We start from the raw sequence: 12,375 nt of genomic DNA, 5'->3' as shown, positions 1-12,375 counted from the left end.
AAAATCATCATGACAAATCTTTATGTTTATCAACTGCAAATCATCATTAAACTTCAAATTAACTAATTACTTTACTCCTTGGAAAAAAAAAAAAATTAATCAACTACTATGTTGATAGTTCAAAGTTGTCACTTAAGACTACTACATAGTAAATAATCTTCTCTACGTTGGAAGTGAAAAATTTTAAATTCAAGAATTTTATATGAGGAGGGGCCTTACAACATGAAAAATTAGAGCATGTTGCACAAACATTGAAAGACCCATCGAATTCTATTCAGTGAACTAAAAACATTGTAGAAACTCAAACGCTTGAATATGAGGTAAATAGTTAAGCAAGAAAATTTAAAAATATGACAAAAGGACTAAAGAAAATACAAAGAAAAGTTAATAGCAAAATGAGGGGAAGGGAAATCTACACTGAAATAAGAGAGATGGGTGAAAAAGGAGGTCCGTAAAGGAAAAGAGAATTTGGACTGAGAAGAGGCACACTTGAATTTTGATAGGGTTCATCTAATAAGCAACAAAAACAATATGTTATGGTAGCAGAAGAAAGAGAAAAAAAAAAAAAAAAAAATAGGCCCAAAACCATTCTAATCCCTTGGTGGCTCCACCTCTAGTTTATAGTGTAGTAAGAAAATATAAACAATGAATGAGTACCAACCAGCATTAATAAGATGAGTATGAAACTCAAATAACATTTGTTAGCCTATCATAATTGCTCGAAAATAATAAGCTAAGAATTTATCATGGTTTTGAAGTGTAGCGGAAAAATATAAATAGTAAACAAGCACAGAACATTAGTTTTAAAACAAGTATGAAACGAATTATAAACTTAGACGTGCGAATAGGTGAGTTCATCTTCATGTTCATACCTTGATAATGAAGTGAATTAAAGCATATTAGAAATTAAACATGTAAATGCAGGAGGAATACCAGCTGGACAACGAAAACAAAAGTCCCGTTGTGCAATTTTTGCAAGAATTGAAGGGCATAAAAGTAATTCCAAGAGACAACACAGCATCCTAAATCTCATCTCATCGTTCCCAAGCTCTCTCACTGGTCAGTCACTGTACACATACTCAAGCACCTCACACAAATACACACTCACACTCTTCCCCATAAGGCCAAAGCTCTCTCTCTCTCTCTCTAAAAAAAAATGGAACCACCACCACTGTCTCTGACTCTGCTTCTCCACCTCCTCCTCCTCCTCTCCGCCACCGCCCTCTCAGCCAAAGCACTACTCCCCCCAACCCCATCTCCCACCTCCTCCCCCACCCGACCGAATTCTACCACCACCCCAAAGTCCCCAACCTTACCATCCTCACCTTCAGCCAAAGCACCACTCCCCCCAACCCCATCTCCCACCTCCTCCCCCACCCCACCGAATTCTACCACCACCCCAAGGTCCCCAACCTTACCATCCTCACCATCTTCAAGCACACTTGACCCAAAGCAACTCAGAGCCCTCCAGTCCCTCAACATTCCCACCTCCAAAGACCCCTGCAGAAACCCATCCATCCTCCCCCCAAACACCACCATCTGCGACTCCTCCAAGCCCTTCCGCCACCTCCTCTCCCTCCGCCTTGCCAACTGCTCCGACGACGTCGCCCTCTCCTTCACCGCCCTCAAATCCCTCTCCACCCTCCAGTCCCTCCACTTCCTCAACTGCCCCATTGCCCCAATCCGCTTCCCCGCCGACCTCGTTGCCTCCCTCCACTCCTTCACCTGCATCAACTCCCTCCGCCGCCTCACTGGCGTCTGGCTCGCCCGCCTCCAAAACCTCACCGATCTCACCGTCTCCAACGTCCAAGTCAATGCCTCAGGACCCTTCGTCATCCTTGGAAGCTTGAAGAACCTCAGGTCAGTCACCATCTCCCACGCCAATTTAACCGGCAGCATTCCGAAACACATGAATTTAAACCTTACCCACATAGATTTTTCCGGCAATAAGCTTCAGGGGAAGATACCCAGTGGCCTCACACTCCTGGAAAACCTCGAAACCTTAAACCTTTCCTCCAATTCCATCAATGGCTCAATACCCACTTCGTTCGGGGACCTGATTTCTTTAAAGAACGTGTCTTTGTCTTCAAATTCTTTATCCGGCGCCATCCCGGAGTCGATTTCAGCAATCCCGGGCCTAGTCCATCTCGATCTGAGCTCGAATCAGCTCAACGGAACAATCCCGAAATTCCTTTCCGAGATGAAGAGCTTGAAGCACTTGAATCTCGCAAACAACAAATTTCACGGTGTCGTGCCGTTCAATGTATCGTTCATTAGCAGATTGCAAGTGTTCAAGATTAGCAGGAACAGCGACCTCTGCTACAACCACTCTGTTCTGTCGTCGAAACTGAAGCTGGGAATTTCTCCCTGCGACAAACATGGACTGCCCATGTCGCCGCCACCGGCGAAAGCTGATTCGTCGGCGGACAACAGCGGCGATTCGGACTACGACGACACTGACGAGGATGATCAGAAGCAGGATCGACATCATGGTCCGAATAAGGTTGTTCTTGGTGTGGCCATTGGACTTTCTTCTATTGTCTTCCTCATTATTTTCTTGGTTCTTCTCTCGAAATGCTGTCGTTGAAAGTTGATCAAGCTTGAAATTGCATTGTTTTGTTGATTAATTTTAGGGAAAGTAATTTTGCACATCATTTTTCTCCTCGTCTCTGTCGATAGGTTTTTTTATGATTTATTCAATCCAAGGCCGGAAAAATAATGGTAAGAGTCCCGAGGAAAAAAAAAAGAGTGCGGAAAACATTTCCTTTAATTTCATTGCTTAAAGTTGATTAGATTAGGCCAAATTGGTTATTAAGAGATGAATTTTGATGGATTGCTGTGGAGAGAAAAGAGCAGTGGGGTTTTTTCATTATTTTCTGATAGGTTTTGGCAAGTGGCCACTTGGGTGTATTATTATTCTTTTCATGTGTTTTCCAAATATATATAATATAATTATGTATTATTTCCTCCTTCTGCCACAAGCATTGGCTTAAATTTACTTTGGTTTTGGTACAATTGGGTATTTTCTTAGTTGATTTAAGTCATGATCCTTGTATGCCTCTTTTGGAATTCAAATAATGTTGATGCCAGATGCATGCGTTCGGTCAGTTGGCCAAGACAGTATTTCCGCTCGCCTAACACCCAAAATATGAATTCCACATTAAAGTTGTTTAGGATATTGCGGTATTAAAACGGTGGATTTCCTTTTTATGATGCCAAGAACAAAAAGAAATATTTACAGCTGTTTCTGCTTGAATAGAGAAGAGGACAATGGTGGGTTGGTTATGACTTATGATTGATCTCCAAGTGGAAAATTATTTATTATATATAAAAAGAGAAGAAAATGTGAATAGTGTTTTGGTGTCACCAAGCCAACAAAAATAATTAGATAAAAATGCTCTCAAAACAAAAAATTTCAAAGGCATTTCAAAATAACGCATCAAATAAGGTAGCGGTATTTTCGTCATTTTAATACTATTTTTTAATAATTAAATTATTTTGTGGTTTTTTTTAATTAGTAAATCACAATAGGCTAGCAATAATTTGATTCAATTTATCTCTTTCTAAACACATTCAAAACATCTTAAGAGATGTATAATGCAGGTTATAAAAAAAAAATCATTCATACGCGGATAATAATGTGATTAAATTAGTTGTCAAATGTTTTTTTTTTAAACAAACGATATTATTTATACTAAGGGGGAGAGATGTGAGTTTAGCCTCAAAATGGGCTAGCAACAATGTGATTCAATCAGTTGTTTATTAGATATTATTTTCTCTATTTTAAACACATTCAAAAAATCTTAAGAGACATGTAATGCCGATTATAAAAAAAAAATAATAATCTTTTGCACGCAGATAATAATGTAATTAAATTAGTTCTTAAATGATTGTTTTTTTTTATTTTTTAACAAATGATATTATCTACACTAAGGGGGAGGGAGTGGACTTAACCTCACAATGAACTAGCAATAATGTAATTCAATCAAATTTTTATTAAATATTATTTTCTTTATTCTTAATGTAAATTTTATAGATACCGATTTTCTTATGTGAATTCAACTGCTTTAATTGGTTTATGAGAGATTTCTTCTAGCATGATCTAAGATTATTCATTTACTTCAAATATTTAACTTTCCTTTTATCAATTTACACATATATATACATTTAAAATATGTAAATCGTGCATAGCACGTCATAATTCAAAAAATACCTTCCGCGGCTGGTGGAGGAGAATAGGAACGATCATATTAGAAGCAGTTTGTTTCGGAAAGTGGCAAGTGAAAGAAAGATGACTTCGATACCAAAAGCGACAATTGAGCAAAGAACGATAATATGGTCGGTCGTCCACGCGCGTGTGAGTGATGGTCACAATTGAATTTCGATGCGTTTGCTTACTTCGCTTACTGTACAAACGTATAGTGTCGATGCGTCGGGCGCCCATGTGCGTGTGTTCTTCCGCCCAAACTACAACACTAGCCAAAAATAGACAAATAAATACTGACGCGTGGTTTACATACCCCTCGAGAAGTTGTGGACGAGAAAATTTGTAGTGAAATATTAAGCGAGGGGAAAGAAGTGTCAGAATCTAATCCGTTTGTATACTCAGAATATTCGACAACAATTTTCCGGGAAAATCTCTTTTCCGCATTCAGAAACCCAAAATTTTCCGGGAAAATATGGGTGCGAGTGGTTTTCAATACGATTCTGTGCTTCGGTTTCCGACTTTCTTCTCTTTCAGCAAGCAGCCCAAGCTGGGAAACCCCATTTTCTCTCTCAAAGGTATTCACTTTTCTGCAATTCCACCTTAAATTTTGCAATTGGGTTCTTCTCGTAACTGTTTAAAACAGATCTCTTAGCTTGGTTTGCCTATTTTCTTGTCTGGAATTGCTACAATGTTTTACCATTTTTAGTCAGACGTTGCGATATTTTAAACTGCTCTAATTTACGGGAGACGGGAAGAGGAGTTCAAACGATAATTTAAACTACTCTGATCTACGACAAAGGGATTCAACTTGAGTGCGAGGACTAAATTGAAAAAAATAAATATTTAGTAGCTATTGAATCATCATTCCTGTTTTGATAACAGAGGTTCGGATATTTGATGATGCAGCTTGTTAATTTGGCTGAGATTGCAGATGTGTCCTCACTCTTTGAGCGCAAGGAGCTTCACTTAACAGTCACCTGCAGCGTTGGATCTCAAGGAAATGGAAGAGACCAACCTCCTCGGCGACGATCAGAAAGAGCCAACAAGGACGGAAGCAAGAAACGGGGATCCAGAAAATCGAACGCAAACCAGGAAGAGATCATTTCTCTATTCAGACGGATTCAGACTTCGATCTCAAAAGAAGGGTCTGTGGATGACGAGAAGATTAGCGCCGATGACTATGAAGATAGGCCGCATTCTGATTCGATTCTTCGCGCTCTTCATGGGTCAAGGAATCCAAAAGGTAATGTCGATGAGATGAATGCCTTGTTTGGTTCCATCATGCACAATTTTTGCAACTTAGACATGCTCATTTTTCATGGTTAGGTTTAGGTGTCGATTGCAGTGTGCCTACCTCGTTCCACCTGAGTTTAGATTTCTATCCCCGTAGATCAAAGTAGTTTAGAATATCGATTGCTTGCAACAAAGAGGAGTCGAAGCAATTTAAAGTGATTAGTTACTAGTTATGATGATTAGGTTTATCATCTTTCACGTACTATTTCTTAATCAAATTATAATTACTGCAGGCAAAGCTGATGAGAAGGACGGGAAGAAGGTTTTCACAAGGAGAACCGATACGAGAGAGGAGCAAATGCAGAGTAATCCCCCAGTTGCAGAGTTCAAGTTGACACGGCCGCCATCAAAATTTGTGAAACGATCCCCGATTCCACATCCATCGACCCCGAGATCACAGTTTCTTGAGCTGGATAACGGAGCAACACCTTCGGCGACTGGAAGGTCCGGTGCAGAGGAATTAGATTTAGTGAGGGTGGAAGAAATGAAACTCCCCGAGCTGAAAGAGCTCGCAAAGTCGAGAGGAATGAGAGGTTACCCAAAACTTAAAAAAAGGGAGCTTGTGAAACTGCTCAAGTCATAAGGCAGCGTAAAAAGCCGAAACATTTGTATCAGAGCATTGTGTATGAAAGAAATCGAATTTCACATTTTTCTCTTCAGGTTTTAAGCAGATAAACCGAAAACAGCAAAACATCGGGGTTGTTTTCTAACCCGAAAACAGCAATCACAAATTTAGCTAAAGCGGTTGTAAAGGAAGCACTGTAACAAGAAATAAAATACGCTCCCATATAAGCAAAACGAGTTTGAGCATAGCTCTAAACATAAAAAATACTCGCACGTCTTAGAAAAATACTAGCTCCTGATACATAAAAATTGACACATAGTAGCAACAACTTGCCAAACCTAAAACAAAATATCCAGGATTGTGGTTGATCTGTCTAGCCGGTAATATTTTGGGACTTGTTGAGGATGACTCCTTCATATTTGACCTGGAACCACTTCATTGCGTCCTCCTTGGTAACCCTGTGCTGAATGCCAACACGCGACTTGCATCTGCGGCGACGTCCCACACGGTACCCTGGGCGCTCTAGAACGACAAAGAAGTCCATACCATAGATACCGGTAGAAGGGTCATACCTGATGAAAGAAAAACAAACTGGTTAGAGATTGGAAATCATACACCGCCTATGTTTGCACATTATATTCAACACGTATCTAAAATAATATCGTTTGTAACACAAAGTCAGCGGTATTAAATTTCTAGAAATTTAACACCTTAGAAAGATATAAACATGATTAAGAAAAAATAACTAGGACAAAAAGATGTTCAAAGGGAATCCGAGATAACCACAGGTAGGGCAAGGTAAGCACATCATTCCCAACACGAGGTATATAGTACCTCACGCAAGGCCTCGTGCAAACCCGAGATAATCCAAATTACATCAAACACTAGCTTTCGCGAAAATGCTATTTTCCGTTCACAAGGATCTAGCTCGATTGATACGCAAGGCTGCACAAATTTTCCATACCATTCATTCTGAAATGTAAACTGAATAGCGGCAGCCTAGTTGTAATCGAATACGTAGTTGGAACTTATTTTAAGAATTCAAAAGTTTATGATCATATCCAAATCCCGTACAAAAGCTAAATAACTTTTTCCAATCTCATAAATTATAATCTAAAGCGCGAACACAAAACCAACCAGAGTACTACATGTCATTCCACAAAATCATCAAACACATTCATTCTGCAAAGACAATTTTAACGAGGGCATATGGCAAGATGAAAATTTTAGAAGCACTAACTTGATTCCGAGATCGATATGTTCCTGAATACCGAAACCAAAGCATCCGGTGTCGCTGAAGTTCCTGCGCAACAGCTCGTATTCCTTGACCTTCAGTCCACTCTCCAAAAGCTGCATTGCCTTATCGCCGCGGACAGTCACGTAGCAGGCAATCTTCTCGTTACGCCTGATCCCGAAGGACCTCACAGTGTACCGAGCTGCACAGAATCACAACTCCCAAATAAATACACGAACAAATAATACAAAAATAACCACACAAAAAATATCAGAGATAATCTAATCTGATCAAATCAAATCTCACCTTTGGAGAAGACAGGGGTCTGGCCACTGAGCTGCTCCAAGACCTAGGGCAAGGGGCAAAATAGGAAATGGAAATATCAGTATACGATTGTAGATTTATTTTTGAGTGGGTGGTTGGGGGGAGGTTGAGAAGTAAGTAAAAAGGATAAACCTTGGCGGCTCTGGTGAGACGATCGCCGCTTTCTCCGACGGAGATGTTGAGGACGAGCTTCTGAACCTTGATTTCCCTCATGGGATTCGCCAGCTTGCTCTCCGACGCCTGATAATTCAATATACAAAAACAACAAATTCATCAGAAATCCATACTACCATGAGAGAGAGAGAGAGAGAGTTAGAGAGAGAGAGAGAGAGAGAGAGACCATTGTGGGATGAGGAGTGTTGCAGAGAAGGCGGAGCAGCAGCGGAAGTTGGAGAAGATGGAGTACAAATGAGAGGCAATATGAGGGAGCTAGGGTTTTTATTTCTCATTTGGGCTGGGTCGGAACCCTAATTTGACTTCAACCCGACAGTATTTCGGGTCGGAAGTGAATAATCTAACCCAACACTTTGGTTGCGCTCGTGGATTTTTTCTGGCCCAGCAATAAATGTTTACGTTTTTATTAGAGATAATTTTTCACACACCATCGTTAACTGCTCATGTGTGTCTAAGCATCTCTAAAGAAGGAGTCCAATTGAAATGAGAGCCCATCTATTAAAAAAATCAAAAACAAAATTTGGTAGCTACGTCAAATTAGGCAGCAAGGGCCTAGACGTTATTCCATTCCATGTCAGATATAAAGCATCGGTTGGAGACAGTTTTGTTGCTTTTTGTTACCGTTGAATATCTACTTGGCACTTTTGACATTTTAAAGAGTGTGAAAATCACTTCCTCTTTATAACGATATATTTAGGACGGTAAAATAAATTGATATCAAACTCGCCATTTACGAAATTCAAGCTCTCATTTTTAAGTGAAAACTGTCACCATAGCAAATAGATAAAAAAACCTCGCTTAGTCAATGATTCGAATCCATGATTGCGTGTTTCTTGACGTAAAACTGTAAAAAATACGGGCTCGAGTTCATGATTTTTGTGCTGAAAGTAGCGTGACGTGGAGGCAAAGATACCGGAAAACAGAAACAAAACGGTCGCTTTCTCTCCCGGTATGCTTGTTCTTTCAAAGTTACACACAAAAGTCATGCTGCATCATAAGTCTCCGCAACCTACCATTTGAACTGAAAGTGCAGAATTCATGGAAACATGTCTATTCAATTCAATCACTTGAACAAACGGAGTCTACAACAAACAAAGAACGACAATTTTTTCCCTTTGTATTTCACGTCCTAGCTTTTCGTTTTCATATTCGAGCTACAGCCGCGAAAATCTATGCCAAATCCCACAAAAACAATCTAAGAACATCACCGGTCACACTGCAAGAAAGCAGCAAATAACTGCACTCTGCTAGTCGCCAAGACGGCAACTCATGTAGCGTGAGACCTCTAGTCTTCAGGGCGTGTATGCAGAAACCACAAGAGTTTGTTTTACAAGTGAATGGAAGACCGGAAACAATCCGATTAAAAGCAACATGTCACAATACTCCACACGATGCACGATACACATACAGCCTTGAAACATAATGCGGCAGAGGAACCTTGAGATTTCATTCACATCCCTTTGCTAGAACATATTCACACGAAAAAACCATGGAAGTACAAAAGCTATTACCAGACACGCCATTAAGAAGTTGCAAAATGGCTGTCGCCGCCAACATGATACATTCCTCTCCAATGAATTATTACCGATATCAGCAAGCGTTGCTTCATGCCACTCCTCCATAAATCCGTTATCCCCATGACCGGTAATATTTTGCGCAGTCTCACCACATATTTCACATGTCCTGCATGAATAAAATGAGAAGGGATTTTGCATAAATTGTAACAAAAACAGTTTTAAAATCAACTAGGATTGCTTAGTTGTTGGAAATGAAGACCCTCTCTCTATCCCTCTTCTGCTACCTCGTGAGATTCCTTACCGCTATTCCATGGTGTATTGACTTGAACTATAAACCGGGGTTCCAAACGGAAAAGGAACCATTTTACAAATTAAGTTCTAGACCACCAATTATAAAATAGCAGAAGACATCGTCACTTGTGAAACTTACTTTCTCACACAACTAACATTTCAGAGCCGCAACACTTCCACACTGACATGAGATTTGCTAACTTAAAACGCCTAGTTGGAAAACAAAAATGGATTGAAAGGAAGAGCGGTAGTGCAATCTATTGTACAAAATGAAATCTGATAAGTTTTCACTCATACACTTAATGGAGGTTCAGTTTGTCTCCACATTCCGAAAAGGATAAAAACCATCGTTCTTCCAGCAAGCAACTAAGTTGAACATTTAGTAACAAGTTGATGAAAACTTGTTTATCGGGAACCTTCGTCTGAAGTCCAGATTTTAACGGGCATAAATAAAAATTAAGATCACATACCCAACATTATGAGCTCAGAAACATCAAACACGAGATCCAAAATAAGAAAACCATAGAAACTACAGGCAGTGCTGCCAAGCACAAAGTGCATGAAGCTTAAAGCATATTGTCAAAAGACATGTATTGTTAAAAGGAAACGAGGAAAGAGTTACCTGTTTCCTCTTAGCCTAAACCATGCTTCGGCACAATGACCATGAGCAACGCCAAGCTCATCTTTACACCCACAACCGAGATTAATTAAATCCGCTGTGATAGAACTATTAGCAGTTTCCATTTTTCTGTCCGGTGAGATATCAGAACCTAAATGGCAAATCCTGCAAACCCTTTCCCCATCCCATCTATCACTAAAGCCTTTACCACTCCCACACTTCATATCAATCACACATGAATCCTTTTCTGCTTGAGGCACCTTCTTCTTTGAATCTTCTGCTAATACCTTACTCGACTCCAATTCCTCAACTTTTGCAACCAATCTTATATTATCTCCAACTACGCTCGCAGACTCACCCGAATTAATGACAACAACAGTCTCAGACACATTCCCATCAACCAAATTGTTTGAATTCTTATTAGCTCCTTGCTCAACTTGACTAGGTACCTCATCTCCTTGCTCAACTTGTATAGGTACCTCATCACTACTACGCTGTCCGCACGCCTCCTTATCATTCGGCTTCTCAAGCCCTTCTACCAGTGCTTTATCAGACCCCAGCTCACTCCCCAATGTGTCCAAACCTTCATTTTTCCCGTTGACACGAACATCCTCTTCGGATTCAATCACAATGACAGTCTCAACAACCGACCAAACAACAGAATCTTTCGACTTTTCGCTCCCCTTTTGATCAACTCCACCCAACACCTCACTCCTATCCTGCAAATCACATGCCCCGGCATCCATTGCTAAACAAAAGCTCTCTCTAACCTCCAAAGACACCAACTTTCTCACACCCCCAGCAAAACAACACCCAATCCTAAAACTTCACAGAAAAAACACTAACTCCAAGAGTTCACACACAAATCCAATTGAACAACCAACGTTCACATAACATTCTTATCTCTCTAAACCATAAGCAATGTGATAAAAAAGCGCTCCATGCGTGTGTATATATAATCTCCAACCATAAAATAATCGATGAATAAACTAAAACAACTAGAAAATCCCAACAGGGAAAAATCCAACCTTTATCCGTACACGCCTGCTCAATCCCAGAAAAGTAGCTGCAAAAAACAGAACTTTAATCCTCAGAAACTAAAATATGGGAACTTTCAGATCTGGGATTTTAATTTTATACGATCCCAACTCCACCAAGTGTGTGATTTCAAATTCTAGGAATTGGGTTTCGATAAAATTATATAGTAGGCACACAGGAAAGAGTAGGAGGTTGGTGAAGAATGTAAACAAAAGATATAAATTGGATAAAAGAACATAGAAAGGTTGAGGGAATGAACAAATAATAACCCTTGAATTTGGATTGGTTGGAAGTGCAGAGATTTATTTCTTTTTTTGTTGGAGGTGAATGTGCAAAAAATTAATCAAAAAGATTTTTTTTTAATTTGCTAGTTGTGGGAATTTAATGTTGGGAAAAAGATGTTTTTTTTAATTAAAAGTGACAATAATGAGAATGTTTTGTTAAAATTCTTTTTAATGTATTCTTATTTGGACAGGAATTTGAATTTTTTTTTCTTTTTAAAACGGGGCTAAATACAAAAACTTCAAATAGAACTATTCAGTAATAAATCTAGACCGAGATATCTCAAGTCGATCTTCATGAATAAAACTAACTGAACACATAGGATTAAGGTAAAATTGCCCAAATCTAAATCATGACTATAAGTTTATAGATCGCTAATAAGTCGCTAAACTATCTACTACAAATTCTTTTTTCTGTAGACATGCTTAAGTTCCCTTGTCAAGATCTTCAAAACAACTCTCAACATGCCAAAACAACGAGACCAAAAACTGATTATTACCCAGAAGCTTTCAAGACCAAATGGACAGGAATTCGATTTGGCAGAAATTGCTTGGAGTTGCGTTTTGGATGGGTAAACTGTTGTGTGATGGCGTTTTGTGCTGTGTCAGACTATTTTTTCCGCGAATTGAGGAACCAGAGGAGTGTACAAGGTGGGAAGGAAGTCTTCAGGTAGATTCAATTGTTTCGGATTTACTTTCAATGTTTGGTTAGATGTGATGTCTCTTCCTACTGGCAAGGCCAAGTACTCCTGACAATTAGACGTGTATAACTCTTGATGTAGAATTCTGTAGTCAGGTCTCAATGCCTCTTGGCTACTATTTTTGAGGAAAA

The 12,375-nt window shown here is 39.5% G+C and overlaps 3 protein-coding genes and 1 pseudogene across 4 annotated transcripts; 2 read left to right on the top strand and 2 right to left on the bottom strand.

Moving 5' to 3' along the window:
• The first annotated feature begins 1,060 nt into the window (after positions 1-1,060).
• Positions 1,061-2,654, top strand: LOC137726361 (receptor-like protein 51 pseudogene; annotated as a pseudogene). The gene has a single exon (XR_015962288.1). The product of XR_015962288.1 is annotated as a receptor-like protein 51 pseudogene (transcript).
• A 1,707-nt stretch (positions 2,655-4,361) lies between these two features.
• LOC137726107 (Rho termination factor) lies at positions 4,362-6,147 on the top strand. Its single transcript, XM_068464978.2, has 3 exons — positions 4,362-4,782; positions 5,139-5,450; positions 5,734-6,147. The coding sequence occupies exons 1-3, from the start codon at positions 4,680-4,682 to the stop codon at positions 6,081-6,083; spliced, it is 765 nt and encodes a 254-aa protein (XP_068321079.2). The 5' UTR covers positions 4,362-4,679; the 3' UTR covers positions 6,084-6,147.
• Positions 6,148-6,262: 115 nt separating this feature from the next.
• Positions 6,263-8,104, bottom strand: LOC137726109 (large ribosomal subunit protein uL5). Its single transcript, XM_068464979.2, has 5 exons — positions 7,964-8,104; positions 7,756-7,863; positions 7,606-7,648; positions 7,306-7,501; positions 6,263-6,637 (listed from the first exon to the last, which is right to left on the bottom strand). The coding sequence occupies exons 1-5, from the start codon at positions 7,964-7,966 to the stop codon at positions 6,439-6,441; spliced, it is 549 nt and encodes a 182-aa protein (XP_068321080.2). The 5' UTR covers positions 7,967-8,104; the 3' UTR covers positions 6,263-6,438.
• Positions 8,105-8,832: 728 nt separating this feature from the next.
• LOC137726702 (RING/FYVE/PHD zinc finger superfamily protein) lies at positions 8,833-11,690 on the bottom strand. The gene is made up of 2 exons (XM_068465637.2): positions 10,228-11,690; positions 8,833-9,480 (listed from the first exon to the last, which is right to left on the bottom strand). The coding sequence occupies exons 1-2, from the start codon at positions 10,968-10,970 to the stop codon at positions 9,261-9,263; spliced, it is 963 nt and encodes a 320-aa protein (XP_068321738.2). The 5' UTR covers positions 10,971-11,690; the 3' UTR covers positions 8,833-9,260.
• Between the last annotated feature and the right edge of the window lie 685 nt (positions 11,691-12,375).

The sequence above is a fragment of the Pyrus communis genome, chromosome 5 (genome assembly GCF_041283825.1).
Source record: "Pyrus communis isolate YQ-2024b chromosome 5, ASM4128382v1, whole genome shotgun sequence".
Taxonomy (NCBI): Eukaryota; Viridiplantae; Streptophyta; class Magnoliopsida; order Rosales; family Rosaceae; genus Pyrus; species Pyrus communis.
Note: the sequence above shows the minus strand (reverse complement) of the source record. Positions and strands in the feature narration are given on the sequence as shown.